Here is an 18,954-nt window from a genome sequence, read left to right on the forward strand (position 1 = left end):
TCAACTATACTAAATTGACACCTTTTCACAGCATATGACAGGGACAATGCCATGCAAATTGTCATGTCTCTAAAAGCAAAGGATGCTGCCTTCCAACACTACTTCCAGCCTCAGGACAGGAATTAAGAACAGGCACTAGCTTACAGTTATCTGGTCTAATTCCAGTTAACTAGAGATTTGCCTAGCTGGCAATGAAGCAACGCCCTGTAAATTTGTATTCTGTGCAGTTCTCAAAGGAGAAAGAATGAGAATGTGGGTCTCAGCAGAACCATCCCACCAGTGGGAGAAGAAGAGAAACATCCAGAGCTGTAGCCCCTTTACCTTGCTTGTCTCCAGTGAGAACCCATATCTTAATGTTGGCTTTGGCAAGAGTCTCAATTGTCTGTGGAACTCCATCTTGTAACTTGTCCTCAATCGCTGTGGCACCTAGCAGCTTAACAGAAAACAGCAGGGAACTGGTAAGTCTTCCCATTGCTAGCAAAGGAAAAAGCACTAGACCTCCAGGTAATTACTCAAGCAAACACAAATGAAATCCAGGAATGAGGTTGTACTGATTTTCATTCTTCCTCAGCGTATTTACTGTACTGAGTAGAGCCCTGATCCTGCAAATGTTCTAGTCTCCAATCCCCGAGGCTCAGATGGATCACTAACATCCATGAAATTATTTGCCAACGTACAGGTCTGTGTTCTTCCACCTGTCCCTTTCACAGCAGATAGAGCTTTAACTGAGGGACAAAGATAGCTGTGGGTCTGTGTACTCAAACCTCCAGATGCATCGTCCAGCGTGGAACTTGTTCCCAGCTATATTGCACTGCAGCTGTCATGTGGCTGCTGAACATCTTCTCCAGCCCATAAGAGACCTGTCCCCACTCTTGCTCCACACTGTCACACAACTAAATGACAGACTGCCTAGGACACAAATCTTCATTATTTTAATTATTTATACTGCTTTTTCTCCCTTTTGGAGATACTTGGTGGCTTCAACCTATAGTCAAAGGGACACGAAGGGACTCTGCTAGCTCAGGTTTAGACAGCATCTGCTGCCACCTACCTCCTGCTGTTGGGAGACTAAATTCAGTCGTTGGCTTTAAGCCCAGGATCCCTTTTGGCATCCTGGGATGTTCATCATTTGTCAGCTATTAGTGTTATCAATGTAGACAACAGCTTAGATGGTACTTATCTACAGGGTCCTCAAAACCACACAGTCCACATTTTACAGCAGTAGTCCCTGATCCAGCTAGCAAGAGCTTAAATGCTTGCAGCATACAAAGTCACCTCCTGGCAGCACCTGCTCATGACTGGCAGCCCGAGTCTGAGCTGGAAGCCCAAAGATGGACACTGATGTAAACTGTGCACAGAAGAGAGAACAAGGGCTTGCATTCTCTATGGCCATTGTCTTTCTGGAGCTGCAGAATGCACAACAGTATTGTTGACTGGCCTTTGCCTATCTGCCTGTGACCTGGTGTATGAGTAGCTGGAGGGACAGTCGTGATGCCTTCCTGACTGTGGATCTTCCTTAGTTTTTAGGTCAATCAATGATAAACAGAATTTTACCACTGTGCTCTGAATCTAACCATGTTCCACCCCCTTAGCCCCTCTAAGAGCCCCTAGCAGGAGCCTGCCACACACAGGGACCTCAGCTCTTGCCCATCAAACAGCCTATAACACTTGGCAGTCCTCTACCCCTCCAAAAAATCCATTTACTTCTCTGCTGACTCTGGTTCTTCAGACCCATTCTCTGTCAACAGCCAGGCTTTCCTACATCCTACCCTCTTGTTCTCCCCACAGCATCTTCGGGAAGTAAAGTCACTCCTGCAGAGAGCACAGAGAAGGCCCTGGTGTAAAGCGTGTTTTCTTATGAGCCACGCTTCTTCCTGCTGTGAGCCCATGACCCTTTCTGAACTCGGGCCACAAGCTTCATAACCCTTTCCTGCAAAGCAGCCAACCCCTTAACCTCCTGAACCTCCATGTGCTTCCTGCCGTGAACACGACCCACAGCGCATTTGCACAATGTCCTCTAGACTGGAGGATCAGCATTTTCCACTACTCTGTTGGGACACAGCAGGGCAGTAGGCTCTGCCCCACAGACTATGCAGCTTCCAGAGGTCAGCATCTCCTCGGCTCACGCTTGCTTCTTCCCAGGCCCTGCTGGTGTACAGCTAATGGAAGGAGCGGCTCCCAGGATTTTGGAGATTTCAGGAAAGCGCTGCTGTGACCGCAAAAGCAGAATGGCTTCCCCTCAGATCCCACACATCCTTTTCATTCATTATTCATGACTCTAAAACACAGGCAGACCCCTCAGGGCATTCAAAAAGTTGTAACAACACTCAGGGAGAGAATAATGACTTGAAGATCGCAGTTTAGCCCTATTTCAAATTGACACAAACATTCATGGACATCATCTCCCCCTCCTGCCCAGGGCTGTAAGAACAAAGGAGACAATCTCTGAAATGGAGGGGCACTGGGGATTATTCACTGCCTGCCATTTCAAAGATGGGAAAATAAATAGATCAGCCATTTGCACATACAAAGGATAGCTATGAAATATTTGTATCCACGTCATCTCCCTTAGGCTTTGGTATGTCACTTCATCACAAGAAAGCTACTCCAACACCCACATGAGTTAAAATAAAACCATTCCCCTGTACTGGTGGCTGGCACTCCATTTATGGGCTCCTGACGGAGGTGCCAGTGAAAACGCAGGACTGCCATATTCCTATGTGTTCCTGTCACACAACCCACTGAGCTGTTTGCAGAGCAGTGTTTACTGAAGTTATACTGAGATGTTTATTGACAAACCACCATCCTCACTGCCTCCCCCAGAGCTTGGCCCAGATTCCCTGAAACTCCAACCATTAGGTCTTTTTCAATCTCTTCATATAACTCTGACAATTTATCTTCCCGTCCTTCCAAGGCAGTGCTTGCTTCATGGTGACGCCTGATCCAGTCTTGAAAGTAGTCTTCATCCAGGTTTTTGTAGGCCACCACAAGTGTCCTCAGACCTTCACCAGCAAATTCCTGTGAAACAGAGGTGAGGCAGAATAGGTCAAAGAAGAATGGCCTGCTCACTTGGGCTTACAAAGGACCCTCAGAAAGTAAATGGCTATTTGTAAAATCTTCTTGCCTAAAGTCTGCAGAGGAAAGGTGAAAAAAATCACAACTTATACCACAAACCTTGGGGTACTTTTAAAAACTAGTTCCAGACCACTTTATCATTGCCACACATGATCCTTACAAAGAATAAACTCAAAAGAGCTTTCCTACTTTCTGGCTCTAAAGCTTTGTATTAACCAGGCAGTTTTTCCTAGGTTTGTATTTCTCAACATAAGGTTCAGAATAGTGAGACCTAAAGAAACACTGAACACAGCCTTGAATTTTGGACCCGGGCTCAACATTTTTAGGGTACAAATGCTGGCTGAAATGCACAGTGTGAACACAGTCACGACATCTCAGCAAGTCCTTGTAACTGTGCTTTCTGTAGATGTATGACTGACGGTATGACTCTCAGTGTTTGGTGGAACAACAGAGATCCATTTGTGAAAAGGAAGGTGTTCTCCCAGGCTTGAAGTAAAGGTACATCAGGAACAGGTGACATCTACAGCTCTGCTCTGCCCTCTCCTCTCCTTCACTAACAACTTTCTCTGGCTTCTCCAGGCAGTGAGCAGAGATGTTTGTGCTACTGCACAACACCTCTGGCAAAAACTTTTTGTTACCTTGTGCTCCACACAGTACCAGCAGGATCTGGCATCACAAGGGGGAGTAAATATTGGCCAGAACATCCACTTGGGTGAGTAACCACCTCTCAGTGTAGCCCATCAACAATAAAAAGGCTACAAGTTTGAGTGATGCATTTTCCTTGCTGCCCAATCAATATGTCCCTATATGATCTGGAACAAGGGGAGGCGAGTATGTCCTAGTGCCTGCCCAGTCCCTTCTGATGGACACCTCTCGGATCACAATCACTGCAGATCTGAATTGTGTTCAAGAAGGTAAATGGCTCTGTGGCCCTCTGTTGATCACCTGAGTTATCCCAATCCAAGACATGCTTGAGTACATCAGGTGCATGCATTGTAGAGTAATAGCAGACCTGGATGGAATTTAGTTGCCAAAACACAGATGCATTGTGCCATTTTGGGTGTTTCAACTATCCTGCCTGGTTTCCAGCTTGTACTGCAGAGGAATACAGGTCTTCTGAATGTCCTGCACTGTATTTGCCATCCATGTCCAGAAGTCCTGGATATCCTAGAGCAGTTCAAATGGCACCTGATGCCCATGCTTGCACAACTGATTTGAGATCTAAGGCTTTATAAATGTATTACCTCTCCATTCTCCATGAAAAAAAAATTTAAAACAAGCATTTGGGTGCTGCTTCTGAAGTCTGTTGGGTTTTTTTTGTTTGTTTTTTTTTTTTTTTTTGTCTCAATACAAAGCACATTTCCACACCTGGAGAAAAGGAAACCATCAAATGCCAAATGCAGAGATGTTGTGTAGGTGCAGAAGGAAACACTTACATTCAGGTGTTCTGTGGTCTCCTCTTTGAGAGAGTCACAGGATGAATGAAGCAGTTCATAAAGAATGGTGTCAGCCCCTTTGCAGTACAAAGTCAAGTCACCTTCTGGACTCCGCACTATGAGGAAAAAGAAAAGAAATGCTGCAAATCCCAGATGGAGGCACTTGGGATTCAGAGCACTTTCATCAAAACAAAGAAAGGCTTTTAGAGGTGTCCGAATGCCAAACTCCCAGGAATCAAGACAAGCTTTGCTTAGAAAAGAAGATGCTGCAACTACTCTCCACCTCAGTGGCAGCAGCACAGGCAACTGTACCCAGATTGCATTGGTCTGAGCAGATGTTGGACTATGTGGTTCCTACAGGCAGCACTTCAGGCAGGACATCTGCATTCAAAAGTCAAGAACAATTTCTTTCTCGGATTTCACTGATAATTTTCAAGGCTGCTCCATCATTGTGGTCCAGATGTTAAATTGTTCTCCCACCTGTCTAATTTAAGTATTTATCCAGCACTGTTGCTCTGTAATTGAAATGTCAAGGCAGCCCATCTCAAGGGCTCAGAAGTAAGTGTTATCCAGAAAGCTTCGCAAATTGAGGTCTCCTAGGAAAAGGCATCACAGCAGAGTGAAGGCCAACTTGAGAGCCTTAAAAGTCAGGAAGAAAGAAGGGAGCAAAGGGAACATACCAATAACAGACATTCGCTTGCGAACATTGTTGAAATCAAGAATAGCCAGGAGTTTGTAGATTTTTGTTTCTCCCATTTCCACGACGGTGATGGTCTCTGGTGTGCGAGCCCGGAAGACAAATCCAAAGTTTCTGGCAGCAGTGACGAGGGCTCCCTCATCAGGAGATTGGGCCTGATACACCAAGTTACCTGACACGCAAGAAAAAAAAAAAAAAAGTAATGTGGCTTCTGCCTTGTTTCTGAGTGTAGATACCAAATCAAAGACATTGTATAGCAGTTTACCCTTCACCTTTCTGTCTATTCCCAGAGGTGCAGCACTAAAAAGCACTTTATGTCCACACAACCCTATCAAGTCTCACCAACCCATCCTACAGCCAGTGCAAGAGGCCTCTCTTTTGGGGTCTTTATTTTATCATCCTCTTTGAAATCCAACAATCTCACTGAGAAGGCAACTTCCTTGGGTTTAAACCCTTCTAGGTACCTCTGCATGTATTTTTCTCATCAGTATTTTCACCTTACATGTGACAGTTAATGCCTCTAGCCTTTCAAGTGCGGTTTTCACTCTGCCTGGGATTTGAGAAGACTGAGCCTGTATTTGCAGGAACACTGGGTGAGCGAATATAGTGAATCTCCAGTGGATAGGCGCTCTATGCTCTTTGATTTATGGGACTTTATGCAGAGTAGAGAAAGAGTGGAACAAACTATCTGCCACCTCATGAAAGCTGTGGCATCTGCAGCTTCTGCATTCCAGAAATGTGGTGTTTGCAGTAGCGTCAGCTCTACATCAGAAACACACAAGGAGTGGAGGCCCTGGTCCTTTTTCTTCCCATGTGGCACCTCCGAAGACACTGGTTTATGTGTAGCCATATACTACAGAAAATCACCAGGGAGCCAAAAGGACCAATAACACCTTCTTTGGAGAGAAGACATATTGTGGTGCAGGGTGAACACAACCACTCAGTTTGGTGCCTTCAACAGTCCTCACCTTCCTTCTTCTCTTCTGGCATCACCGTGTGACAAAGTGAGAGCAGCCGGAAGAACCTGTGCGTTGGGACATCACTCAGCTTCACAGCTTCAACCAGGCTATGGTCATAGAAGGCAAACTTCGGGTCAGCTAACTGGTTGTATGAGAAATCAACCTTCTCTGTGTTCTGCAAGAATATGGCTTAGTGTTATTTGTGGAGATCTCATGCACCTGTACACCAGTGCCTGCCCAGCAGAGCCCCTCCGTCTGCCTCACATTTACAAAGGCCCCTCTCCTGCAGGGCTGTTCATGACAGAGATTAGTGAGTCCAAGTAAGGGGGAGGTCATAAAAGCTACTGAATCACAGAAGAGGACAGGCACTTGAGGTGCCTTTCAGAGCAGCACTCAGGCTGAGAACCTGATTAGTTAAAGATGCCTCTCTGTACAACAGCAAACACCCCTACATCATCCCTGCCAAAGGATTTCTACAGCCTGCCTTCTACACATGCCTGCTTGGAGGCATCATGCTCCTGATGTCAATGGCTGCTTGTGATAGAGCAATGTGAAAGCCCAATTTAAAACAATTCAATAGGCTGTGTTCTCCACCCTATTCTCCCAAAGCAAGAAAAAATCCTGATATGGAAAAAAGATGACAGACAAGTGACGTAAATGTTCAACTCTGCAGGCACTGCCCCTTTTGTCTAAAAACAAGGAGCCCCAAGCAGACGGGAACGCACTGAAGAAATGGCCAGAACCTCACAGCATGATGTCTCAGGGAGGAATGTGCTGCCAAGCCTGCCTTGAATGATTCTGACTCCTGCCCCATCCCCGATGAGCTCAGAGTTTCCAGGATGGGAGTCACACTTTTGACATCTGCAAGCTGACATTTAGCACTTACCGCAAGAACACAGACCCATACCCCATACACACACTCATCTCTGCAGCAAAGTCCAGGCACTGCAACACCATGGATGTGTGGGCAGCAGGACTATGCTCCGGCAAGTGTCATGGGCAGGAGGAGCTGCCAGGCAGCCACTTGGCAGGAGGCCAGCATGTATCCCCAAGCAAGTCAGTCCTTTGTATTTTGCTGCCTGAGCGAGAGCAGTCTGGAGGCACAGCACTCGGCACAAATAGCAAGTTTTGGTGGGTAATTTAAGGAAATGAATCATTGTAACAAGGAGTGGGATTTTCATGATCATCTTGCCATTTGTTACTTGGATTGCTGCATGCAGTTTTCAGACATTTTAGAAATCCAAGATGTGGGTTTGTGCCAGCAAACACAGGCTAGAGAGAAATGGAGAAGTAATCCATTTTCACACTTTCCAATGTCCAGACATTAGGGGAATTTGACAGTGACCTTGTTATCGATATGAACTGAACTCACTGGTTCCCCCCCCAAAGCTTTAATTCACTGTCAGGGATAACTCACCAATGTTCAAGTTTCCAACAAACATCAATGGCCCAGTGTTCCAGAGGAGCTGTGCATGCACTAGGATGTGATGTGAAGCTGAGGGAACAGTGGGCACTGGGGCTACCTGACCTGCAGGTTTAAACCCGGCTTACTGGAAGGAAATGCACCTCTGGCACTCCCTGTTGTCAGGGTCAAGAGCATCAGCTATCACAGGGTAAAGAGCATGAGCTATGCCTGCATGGGTTGTGTCCAGTAGCACTTAGGCAGGCAGATTCACTGAAACCACAGATCCTGATAGCACTTGAGAACTTACCTCATTTATTTCTATCCTTTGCCCAGACATATCATACACATCACCTGCAAGCAAGAAAGACTGAGGTTACAGCCACAAACTCCAGACAAGTGCAGTCTCTGAGCTTCTCTACCACAAAAAAATTGGTTAAAGTGTTTGAAGATAGTATCTAATTAAAAAGTTTCAGTAAGCATAAGTATCTTGACATAGGCACTGGAGACTGATGATTCATATATGTTTCTATATTAATCCATGATGAAAACCAGAGACTGACAGATGCTTGAAACACAAAGCAGTTACCATAAACATGGCTGGCATTTGGGTGAAGAAGACTTGGCTTAAGCTGAACCCAGAAAGGATGTAGAGGTAGGTAGGAAACGAAGGTACTTTCAGGGGATGACTTCTCTTGTACCTTCCTTTTGGAATGTGAGACAAAATCCAGCTTGTGGATTGTATTGGGTTTGCAACAGTCCCCGGACAACCACAGAGAAGTTCTCAATGCCCATTCTTCCCATGTCTAGGTAGCAAGGCTGCTCTGTTCATTTTCCCTGAACTGATGATCTGGTCACGGAAACAGAAGACTTCTCATCTCCAGGAAGCACTACTGAAACTTATGCATAAAGAAAAATTTCATTTGGAAGGTCTAGAATGTGCCAAGCCCAGCCAGATTCAATACTTCATTGAAATAAGATTGAAATACAGTGAATTACATGAATGATAGATCTACACCTGCACCAGCAAGCTCAACTGTGACCAAAGTCAATTGCAGGTACTGCTACTCTCTCACAAAAGCACTGAGGGTGTAGAAGAAACACCGAAGTCATCTCTCCTGAGAACTGCACATCAGTTGATCCCCTGGGAACTGTAACTGGAAGGCTTTTGGACACCTTCCCAATGGGAAGCTTAAGCCTCTGGAGTACCTTCCCTGGCATCAGAACTAATTCATCCTTTCTGACATGGCTTTCCCAAATGCTCCTAAGCAGCAAATCCAGAGAAGCACATTCCTAAGAAGAAGCTAAGCATTTAGAAAATTATAGGCAATAGACTGTCTGCCTTCTCTCCTCATATTTCCTGTTCATTTCTTGAACCCATACCCAATATCTACGTTAGTAGTGATACGCACTTTGGAAAAGTCAGCTAAGGACACATGAATGAACAGACTGAATATTTTTCAAACTGTTTAGCTGCACAAACATTGTCTAGCATAGTAACACTGTTTGAGATCTGGTGGTCTCCAAATATACACAAAACAAATTTTATAGGAAGAAATAACTTCCTTTATTGGGACAGCTGATAGCACTGAAAAAAAAAAGAGAAGCTTTCTGTCACACTAGCCCATCAGCAGGTCTGACATGGGCAAAACAAGCACCAATCTACAAATAAGCAGTGACTAATTTCTCTGGGGGAATCTAATAATGTTAATTAGTCAGTTTGTGAATTGTTAGCACCTCTTGAGCAGTATTAAGAAAACTGCCTGGGGCCATACAATAAAAGAACCTTTTAAGTCAGCAACTGTCAGGGTCTAACAGAGCTAACAACTTTTGCTTCCCATTTTTTCCAGCTCCCTGCAAGTCTTCTCTCTTCTGGTAGGTGAAGTATGCCAGGGCTAAAGACAAATGATCAGGCCATTGACTAGGGGCTGACTGAAGGTTCAGCTACCTGAACAGGATGTGGAAAACCGCTGTTCATGACATAAGAAACTGCTGAATGTGTGAGAAGCTGACAAAATTTGCAGATAACCCCAGGAGGGATGGCTAACTTCACAGGTGTTTAAGAGGGATTTAGTTATGTGAGTTACATGTTATGTTTTGCAAGGTTAGCAATACCTGGGTAACTGTATCAATAATACCATAAAAGGCTGAGACTACCTCGGTAGTGATATCAGGAAAACAGACTTGAGTACAGATGTAGTAAAACTGGAATCAATGAGGAAAAAGTAAAAAGGTGTAGGTTCTTCAGTAGGGATGATAGTCGGTCAGAAAAAGGGAGGTGAAAAGGTGGAAAGAGGGGGAAACAAGGGACAGGAAAATCATGTTAAGATATGCAAATAATGTAATCAGGGCTCTCCAGCCATGCCTGATGGGCAGCCCTGCACTTGATCACTGCAACTTCTTACAAGACATTCTCTTCTGGATATTGCACAAGATATCTCTGTGGACCAAGAGGCACACAATGGAATAAAACGTGGTGAATAAGACAAATTAAGTAACATACCATAAGATTTGCCATTGATGGAGCACTTGTTGAAACACATGATGTTCTGAGTGAGAGTTCCTGTCTTGTCTGAGAAGATGTACTTAATCTGCCCCAGCTCCTCATTGAGTGTAGTGGTACGGGCCTGAGCCGGCGTGTCATTCAGCGGATAATACATTTTACGGTCCCAGTCAATGTAGAAACTGTTACCTAAGCGTATAATCTCTACGCTGGTGAAACAGAAAGTGATGGAATATTCATTAGTTTAAGGGACAATATCTTTATCTTCAGCACCGATTTCAATTAGCAGACAACTCTGAAGGTAGTGACAAGGTGTACTCATCAGCTTGTCCTCAAATGGCCTGTAGTACGCAATGCTGAAGCAAGTCCCACTGAAATATCTGTTAGGCTTATAGTAAATTCCTTTCCTTTATTTATAAAACAATATCTTATAAATTTGCAAAGTTTCAGAAGTTTTCAGACCAAAAAGTGAGGCAGGAGCAGCGGGTTTCACTCAGTGCAGTTTCGGGAGGAGTGGTGCTCAGACAGGGAGAGTTTCCTGCAGGGCTCTGGGCTGGGATGAGCCTGATGCCAGGGGATGAGCACAGCCACGGCTCAAACAACCCAGAGTTCCACAACAAGAGAGTCATTGTGTAACTCAATACAACCAAGGAGACATATCAGCTCGCAGATGACATGAATTTCCACTTTGCTGCTGGTGTGGCACACTGGACAGGAATGGTATTAATTCCTTATATTTTACCAACACCAAAGAGAGTCTCAGTGGCAAAGCTGTCCAAAGAGTTAGGTGCAATGATAAACTATACAGGCCTACTCAGTCTACACCCCAGCCTCAAGGTTTTGAGAGCATCAGGGATGCATTGCCCACTCTTTACCCCCACCTGTCTGTCTCTAATAACCAAAATAGCACCACATTCTCTGGGAAGTGGCAACAGTCACTCTGGTCATATAGCACCAAGTACTATGGATCCTCAATCTGATTATACCTACTCACCTGGCAATCCACTCCTCATGTGAGCCCTACAGTGACCTCAAAGAACATGGCATTTCCTTTGTTTGATGGGCAGTGCAAATGGGAGAGAGCAAGATGCTAACTGCAGCATCCTATACCTACACCTCTCCTTTAACTGCAAAATCATCCTCTGCTCTTCCAGGGCTTACTGCTGTCCCCACTCTAACACCAACAAAGACCTCTGAAGGCAGCAGAAATAAGCAAAACATTCCTGTGGTTTTGTGTGATCATTCACAATGGGGTTGCATTTGTGTCTTGGGAAAATGCTGCTCCCAGTTAAGGCAAAAGCTAGACCTCTCTTAAAACGAAACATGAAAGGAGGTTCTGGCACATACCTGACATAGAGTGAAATTGGCACCACTGTGTTTAGAATGATCACGTAGGACCAGAACATGAGGAAGCCAGAGTAGGAGGCAGAGTTGACGCCTTCTGCCCAGGGAAGATAGACCTGGAAGTAGTAGCCCTTCTCATGCTCCCAGATGCCATTGCCAATGGCTAAGATAAGACACATCAATGCTAAAAATGCAAAGATCTGGAAAAAAAGAAAGTTGCATTTTAGAAACAAGGACTTTATTATGTACAGGTTAATCAGAAGACCCTAATGAGATTGGGTTGGATAGCGTGAATCACAAGAAAATGTTCCTAGGGGTGAAGGAGGAAAACCAGCAAAGTTCTGACACTTTTACCTCACAGACAAAGTTATACAGTGCAGAGCCTGGCAATTTGGAACCACAAGGCCTCAGACAGCCAGGGATTTAAGTCCTAAGCATACACCTAAAGCAGGGTGGTCATGGGAAGCTGTCTGCAGAACATCAAATCATGAGTTGAGCTGCAGGTCATTAAACATCTGGCTGCACACTTGGGACTAGAAACTCCCTGGAGGACTTTACTTGGCCATTTGCTGGATGTATGATAGTTTTTGTCACCATTTCTGAAAAACTACTAAAGAAAATTTGTAACACAGAAGATCTGTCACTGTGCAGGTTGGAATTCAGCACTGGATATCAGTCTGATGGTTAAAGGAGAGTTAATCACTGACTCATAACTAATGGTTGCCTTGGTACCTGCCATCACAATCTGATTTTATTTCCTTTGAGCAAACAAAAAGCAGCAGTAATCAGTGATGTGTATCCTTGGACTTTAGAGAAGCCTATTTCCTCAAGGCTAAAGCAACCAAGGGAACATCAACTGAGAAGAGAATTTCAAAGTTAGGGACACGTTAGTGAAAACCGGGACTTGCTCAGGAACACCATTTAATAGACACAGAACTGTTACATAGGCCATAAAGTATATGTGATTAAAAGAAGACAAGAACATAGAAATACAATTATTTGGGAAATAATACCAAAAAAAGGGGAAGAAGGGAAATTAACAGAAATTACTATGAACTGCAAGGAATTATAGAACTATGAATAACGAATAGTCATATAAAACATCAAGAAAACAGTAAACTCATAAACAGGTGTGGAGAAAGCAGACATGTTCAACAGACAGTCCTCTGTCTATGTGGCTCTATCTGCTAATACTAAGCATTTTCAATCCAGTGGGTCCAGGTAATTTAAAGATGAAAGCTTAGAGGGAACAGCTGAGAAAATGATCTTAACCGTAAGGTTAATTTTTAACAACGCTTTGAAAATTGGGAAGCTCCACCATCCTGAAAATCTGCTAACATAATTCCACTATTTGAAAGGTAGACACAGTGATCATGGGAAAGATAAATTAATGTTAGCTTGACATCCTCCCTGGACAATTTATAATAAAACCAGTCCTGTTGATATAAACTTCTCCTAATATTTGACTTAAAGCAAACAACGTCCTAACAAAAATGTGAAGATATGGAATCAACAGGCTGCACAACAGAGCAATTAAGAATCATCTTTTACAAGTATAATAATTAGAGAGGAAATATCAGCTAGTTGGGCCATTATGTATAAGGCCACCCAGTAACAATCACACTAGAACAGTAATCAACCATTTTACAAAACAGTAATTGAGGCATGAACATAGAAATGTTGCTGGTAAAGTTGATATTTATCTTGATGAGGTAATCTATGAGAGGAAGAAGGATACTTTTATGGAGCGATTTGAATCACTTGGTGAAAAGTTCACATCTGAGCTACCTGAATTTTAATACCAAGAAGCTGCTAAAATGGGACTGTAGTAGGTAAAGGTGCTGGGCTGAGTTTCAGGGGACACATTTATTTCCCGCATCAGTAGTAGTTTTTCTATTTAGGAGGCCAAATACATTACTCCACTTGTGAAATGTAGACAATATTGCTCACTGGTAAGGAATGTGGTGCAGTGCTTTTAAACCTCTGTGACCAGCAGTAAAAACAGACTTCAATTTGTGCTGTTGTAATCATCAGGACTTAAGGATACATGAGAGGCACGACCCACGGACAGGTGATGTCCTTTATTAAAGCAATAGACATAGATTGAGAAAATAGACAAGCCTGTCTATTTTCATAGATATTTCTGTTGGTCAAGTAAAAGACATTACTTCTCTCTGCACACCTTGTCTGTTGTAAAAGAAATTAATTAGAAGAGCCAACTGGCTCTTCTATCTTATCACTGTACCCTGAATGATTCCTCACTGCCCCACAGGTTAAAAATTGTCAGTTTGTAGAACATCACAATCCATGTAGGAAATTCAATACGTGATTCAGCTACAGAAATACACACAAGGCAAGACAGCAGCTGAATCTGCCCATGTCACACCAGCTCTTGTCTATGACTACACTTGCTTTATGTACATTCTGCCTTATGTGCATTTTGAATGTCAATGCGCTTGTCCCTAACAGCTCAATTTGTGTGCAGTGCTCATGCTTACACAAAGTTCACTAACACGCTGTTTGCTTTGAGACAAATGCAAAAGACCAAGCCGTTAACAGCGGACCCAGAGATTAATTTCTGTGCAGAGAAACAACTGTGTGTAAGGTGTTGTAATCATAACCACAGCTCTGCAAGAGAAGCACATGAAAAAATCCTGATCGTGGGTTTGTTCATCCTCATGGGCCTTCCCAGCGTGAGCATCCTCCCTCCCTGGGTCTTGTCCATGCAGATCCTCTGCAGGAATGGGTAGGATTTTCATAGAGAGGAGGTGACTTTTGACACACATTTTCTGTTGGACTATGAATTAAAACTGTCCCATTTTCTTTATTGGCACTTTGAGTTCTCCTTGAGGATTTGAAGCAGTAAATTGTTTAAGACATCAAGGTGACATCCCTATTTATCTGAAAACATGCTTCCCCAAACCTGCTAAAAAGCAAGTTTTAGAGGAAAAAGCATTCCTGGAGCTGGCGGGTGTGTCCCTGGCAGAGGAACATTCAGTTCTCTTTCAGATCCCAGAGAAATACTTTCAAACCTGAAAAAAAAGCTATGGTTGCCATCTGGAAAGTTTCACTCCTGATTAACCCTTGCTGGGACAGACCAGGGCGACATTTAACCAGGACTTCATTGGCGAGCCCTGCTTAAACACTGGAAGTGCTTGGAAGTTTTATGGACAATTAAACACAAGATGGCTTTGCCAGTGTTAACATGGAACAAGTTTTATAACACTTAAAATGAACTATTTATAGCAAGCTGTGGCTGTTTTTTGTTTCCAAACTCAAAATCACAATATACTGCTTCTTTTTATGACCATGCTTTGTAACCTTCAACCACCCAGTGAGCTGGAAGGACCAGATGCCACATGCCCTTGGGTGTGCAAAGAGCCTGGTGTTTAGGGGAGGACAGAGCTTTACTTAGACAGGAAAATGTTAGGCGCCTGAAAAATGTGTGAAGGAGAAAAACACACCCTTGGCTCCATCAGTGCAAGAACCCAGGCAGAGGCTGGTGCAATCAACTGCAACTTGCTCAGCTTTTTACAAAGCAGCCAGGAGGTAAATTCATCTCGTTTGTGTTCATGAAGAGAGGCCAAACAGACTGCAAGTTCTGGGTGGAACTTTTGACTTGTGAAAGAAGATTTGGCAAACCTTAATAGCATGCTAAATTCCAAGTGTCCTATTCAGTTTTTCTTGGCTCCATTTCTGTGCCATGTGGATCTTCCACAGCCCTACCCCACAGCCTCTTATCCTCTCCAGCTATAGCATAGCAGAACACCTAACAAAATGTGAAGTTTTCCAAATGGTTGCAAAAATTTGAATGTAAGAGGTCCAAAACTTGCTTGATTTTGCTGTCCCCCTAAGAGTAGAGAGGAAAACACAGAAGAAAACAAGCTGATGATGGTAATCAAGATTTTTCACTAGGAAGAGATTAGTGTAAGGGTACTAGTGTCAAGGGCATGTCCATGGAGCAAGGACTCAGAAGGGCTTGAAGATGACCTTGAAGTGCCTCTCTGTGCTGTGGCACTGCTTTACAGCAAATACGCACATGCAGATGTTCAGAACAAGCTTCACAGCTCTGGGAAGTCAGGCCAACCGCTGCTGCTTTGGTACCATTTCAGTCTATAAAGGCACAACCTGCTCTGTAACTTCTCCCATCCCTGAGCCCAACTACAGAGCTTTTGGGATCCTGAGAAAAGAGCAGGAGGAGGGCGGCTGGGATGAAGTGACAAGGTTGGAGAGTGGAGTGGTCTTGGAGATGTTCATGCTATAAGCCTCCATACCAAGGAGGCATGAAGTCATGCAGGGCAGTGAGAGCTCGGGGCAGCCTTGCTGTGATCGGCAGGCTGTGGCTGGATGCCTTCTCCAGGCCTCGCTCCAGCCCCTGGGGGTGGATCCTGAACCCAGCCTGGCTCTTAGGTTGGGCTGCAGAGCAAGGGTAGGCGGGAAGAAGAGAGAACAGTGGGCACTGCTAGGAAGAGGTGACCACAGGAGTGGCCAGACCTTCCCAGTGTCATAAACTGACAGTAGTGCAGCAGGCATGAAAAAACATGAAAAACTTGGATACAAAGGAAAATAAAAGCCTGAAAGTGTAGAACTTTTCTTCAGACAACACTGAGTAAAGCAGTGTATGTCTCTGCAGACTGGCAGTAACAACCAAAATAGTCCCTTCCCTGAGTGGCTTCAAACTCAAGCAGTAAAATCTTGTGAGTCTCTTTAAAGCAATCACTACGTCTACCTCGAAGTGTTTGTCATTTGTTAAAACCACTGACAAGCTTAGACCTCAAATCAGATCTGTTTTCTAATTTGAGGAGAGTGTCTGCTATATGATTAGTGTTCTCAATTTTCCTAGCTGCTAAAAACACCAGTTTCTGAGTATTAATGAGACTGTGTCTAACATTTTACCCTAATGTGTTAAGTCAGAAGCTGGCATCATGTAAATTAAAAAACTCAATTACGGAGTACTATGCAGATATCACCACAGATGCCAAGAAATTATAAAGAAGAGGGAGAACTGCTAATGTTTATTTAAATAGAAAATGACAAAATTACTAGGGAAAAAAAGGCATTTGTGGGCTTCAAAGTGATTCTCACCAAAAAACACAGAGCAAGTGAGAGCACAGCAAATCAAAAGCTCAGATGAAGGGTCCTTAACACTGTCAATGTAATGGCCTTGCTTTGCAGGATAGGCAGGCAGAGGCACTGCTGAACTCAGACTGCTAATAAATTGTTACATAATTTTTCTTTTTATCATTAGGCATCTCTGATATTCCCTCATTTGTGTGGACAAAGAGGTGGAGCATCTGGAAATAATGAATACATCTGAAGAAACGAAGATACATTAATCAGACTTACCACCAACACAAGGACGTTCATGAGCCGATCAATGCTCGTCCGTTTAAAAGTTGTTTTTCCACTGTTCTGCATTAGTTTGGTGTCTGGCCCTGGAGATAAAACACACTGACGAATTTTAGTAATAAAGCTTAGACATTACAAAGCTGATTCCCTTTGAGGCCCCACTGTGCTTTACAGCATAAATACCCATCACAGCTTTTTTGAAGGCAGCTACATAGAGTTTACAGTGCCAGTGGGAAATTTAGTCAGAAAAAGGTTAAGTCACTTGCCTTAGATTATATTGGGAGAGTCACATAAAGCCATTAATTCTGTATTTTGATCCTGCTCTCTTCTTTCAGCAGTCAATCCCTGTTTAATTACTTTTCACAGAATACCTGATACTCCTCTGTTATTAGTGACATGTTACACATCTCACATGTCTACAGCAGTATAGAAACAACATAATGTCTGTGCTCATAAAAACCATAGATCTAATGGTCTACAATAATATTATTGATGACCCTGATATTCCAGTATGGATTAAAATCACATAGAAATGATGTGGAATTTTTAATTGAATACACTTAAGAGTGAAAAATTTTGAACAAGCCTGGTGAGAGAAAGACTCTAGTTGGCCCAGTGTGGGCCAGTAAAGGCAGATTTAATTCAGCTTGAATTCTTAAACAGGTTTAATTCTTACATTCTTCCTTTAAAACTTCTTTCATGTACTTCGCTGCATGCATTTCTGAAATAAAAGACTACTGCTTACTAATGCACTTAATCAAGATGGAATCAGGTGTTGTAATGTAGCATTTGCAATCCAGTTTTCTCTTACAGACCACTACAAAAAATCTCCCTGTAATGTGCATAATTTCTAGCCTAGAGTTAAGCCAAGGGCTCTGATGTATGATTTTTTGTTCTTGCACCTGGGAGAAACATACTTCCAAAGAGGAAAATTCTTGGTTCCTTTGAGCATACTGGGTGTGATGTACTTCTGTGCTAGTGCTGCTGTGCTCTGCAATTCACACGTCATCTTTATTACCTACCGGCATAAATAACGAGACCAAAGCACCACTCTGTGTTCCTAATTGTACAGCCCCTCAGCAACATTTTCTCATTGTCCAGGGCATATTTCTCTCCTCGAAGAGTAAGAGTTCCTGTGAACTTATCCAGTTTGTTATTTGGTGCCTCACATCGGACTTCACCTGTAAAAGGAAGGTAAAAACAAAAAGATGGTGGAAATCTTCTTAGCCCAGAAAGATGTCAGTCAGTACTGCATTCTCAGCTGTTACCCAAAGAGGGAATATTTCACACTGTATCTGCAGTCCACTCCTGACCCTGTCATTCCCATCCTGTATCCTATATTTACTGATGTTTTGGGATATTGCTCCTTCCCCATATTCATGTCATAATCCCATGGACTACAGTGACTTATGGTCATATGTGGTGTTCCCCAGGGCTCAGTACTGGGGCCAGTTCTGCTTAATATCTTTATCAACATATGGACGATGGGATAGAGTCCACCCCCAGTAAGGTTGCAGGTGACAGCAAGTTGGGCAGAAGTGTTTATCTGCTTGGGGAAGGAGAGCCCTACAGAGGGCCAGTTGTATGAAGTTTAATACAGACAAGTGCCGGGTCCTGCACATGGGTCACAACAACCCCCTGCACTGCTACAGGCTCGGGGGAGAGTGGTTGGAGAGTGACCAGCAGAAAAGGACCTGGGGGTGCTGGTCGACAGCCGGCTGAACATGAGCCAGCAGTGTGCCCAGGTGGCCAAGAAGGCCAACGGCATCCTGGCGGCCTGTATCAGCAATAGTGTGGCCAGCAGGACTAGGGAAGTGATTGTGCCCCTGTACTCGGCACTGGTGAGGATGCACCTTGAATCCTGTGTTCAGTTTTGGGCCCCTCACCACAAGAAGGACATTGAGGTGCTGGAGTGCATCCAAATAACAGCAACAAAGCTGTTGAAAGGTCTAGAGAACAAATCTTACGAGGAGTGGCTGAGGGAAATGGAGTTGTTTAGTCTGGAGAAGAGGAGGTTGAGGGGAGACCTTATCACTCTCTACAAGTACCTGAAAGGAAGTTGTAGTGAAGTGGGTGTTGGTCTCTTCTCCCAAGTAACAAGCAATAGGACAAGAGGAAATGGCCTCATGTTGTGCCAGGGGAGGTTTAGATTGAATAACGGGAAAAATTCCTTCACCAAAAGGGTTGTC

The 18,954-nt window shown here is 43.8% G+C and overlaps 1 protein-coding gene across 1 annotated transcript in view; it reads right to left on the bottom strand.

Annotated features, from left to right (window-relative positions):
* The window catches only part of LOC104457900 (phospholipid-transporting ATPase ID-like), a gene marked incomplete at its 5' end in the record, with an annotated part of 29,961 nt that extends 12,015 nt beyond the window's left edge, over positions 1-17,946 (bottom strand). Inside the window, 10 exons of the mRNA XM_010085892.1 lie at positions 322-433; positions 2,854-3,018; positions 4,512-4,627; positions 5,192-5,380; positions 6,177-6,342; positions 7,880-7,923; positions 10,073-10,281; positions 11,420-11,616; positions 16,763-16,851; positions 17,788-17,946. Coding sequence (XP_010084194.1) covers positions 322-433; positions 2,854-3,018; positions 4,512-4,627; positions 5,192-5,380; positions 6,177-6,342; positions 7,880-7,923; positions 10,073-10,281; positions 11,420-11,616; positions 16,763-16,851; positions 17,788-17,946 — 1,446 coding nt within the window. The remainder of the gene's footprint in view (positions 1-321; positions 434-2,853; positions 3,019-4,511; positions 4,628-5,191; positions 5,381-6,176; positions 6,343-7,879; positions 7,924-10,072; positions 10,282-11,419; positions 11,617-16,762; positions 16,852-17,787) is intronic.
* Between the last annotated feature and the right edge of the window lie 1,008 nt (positions 17,947-18,954).

Source organism: Pterocles gutturalis, unplaced genomic scaffold (genome assembly GCF_000699245.1).
Source record: "Pterocles gutturalis isolate BGI_N339 unplaced genomic scaffold, ASM69924v1 scaffold32015, whole genome shotgun sequence".
In the NCBI taxonomy this organism is placed as follows: Eukaryota; Metazoa; Chordata; class Aves; order Pterocliformes; family Pteroclidae; genus Pterocles; species Pterocles gutturalis.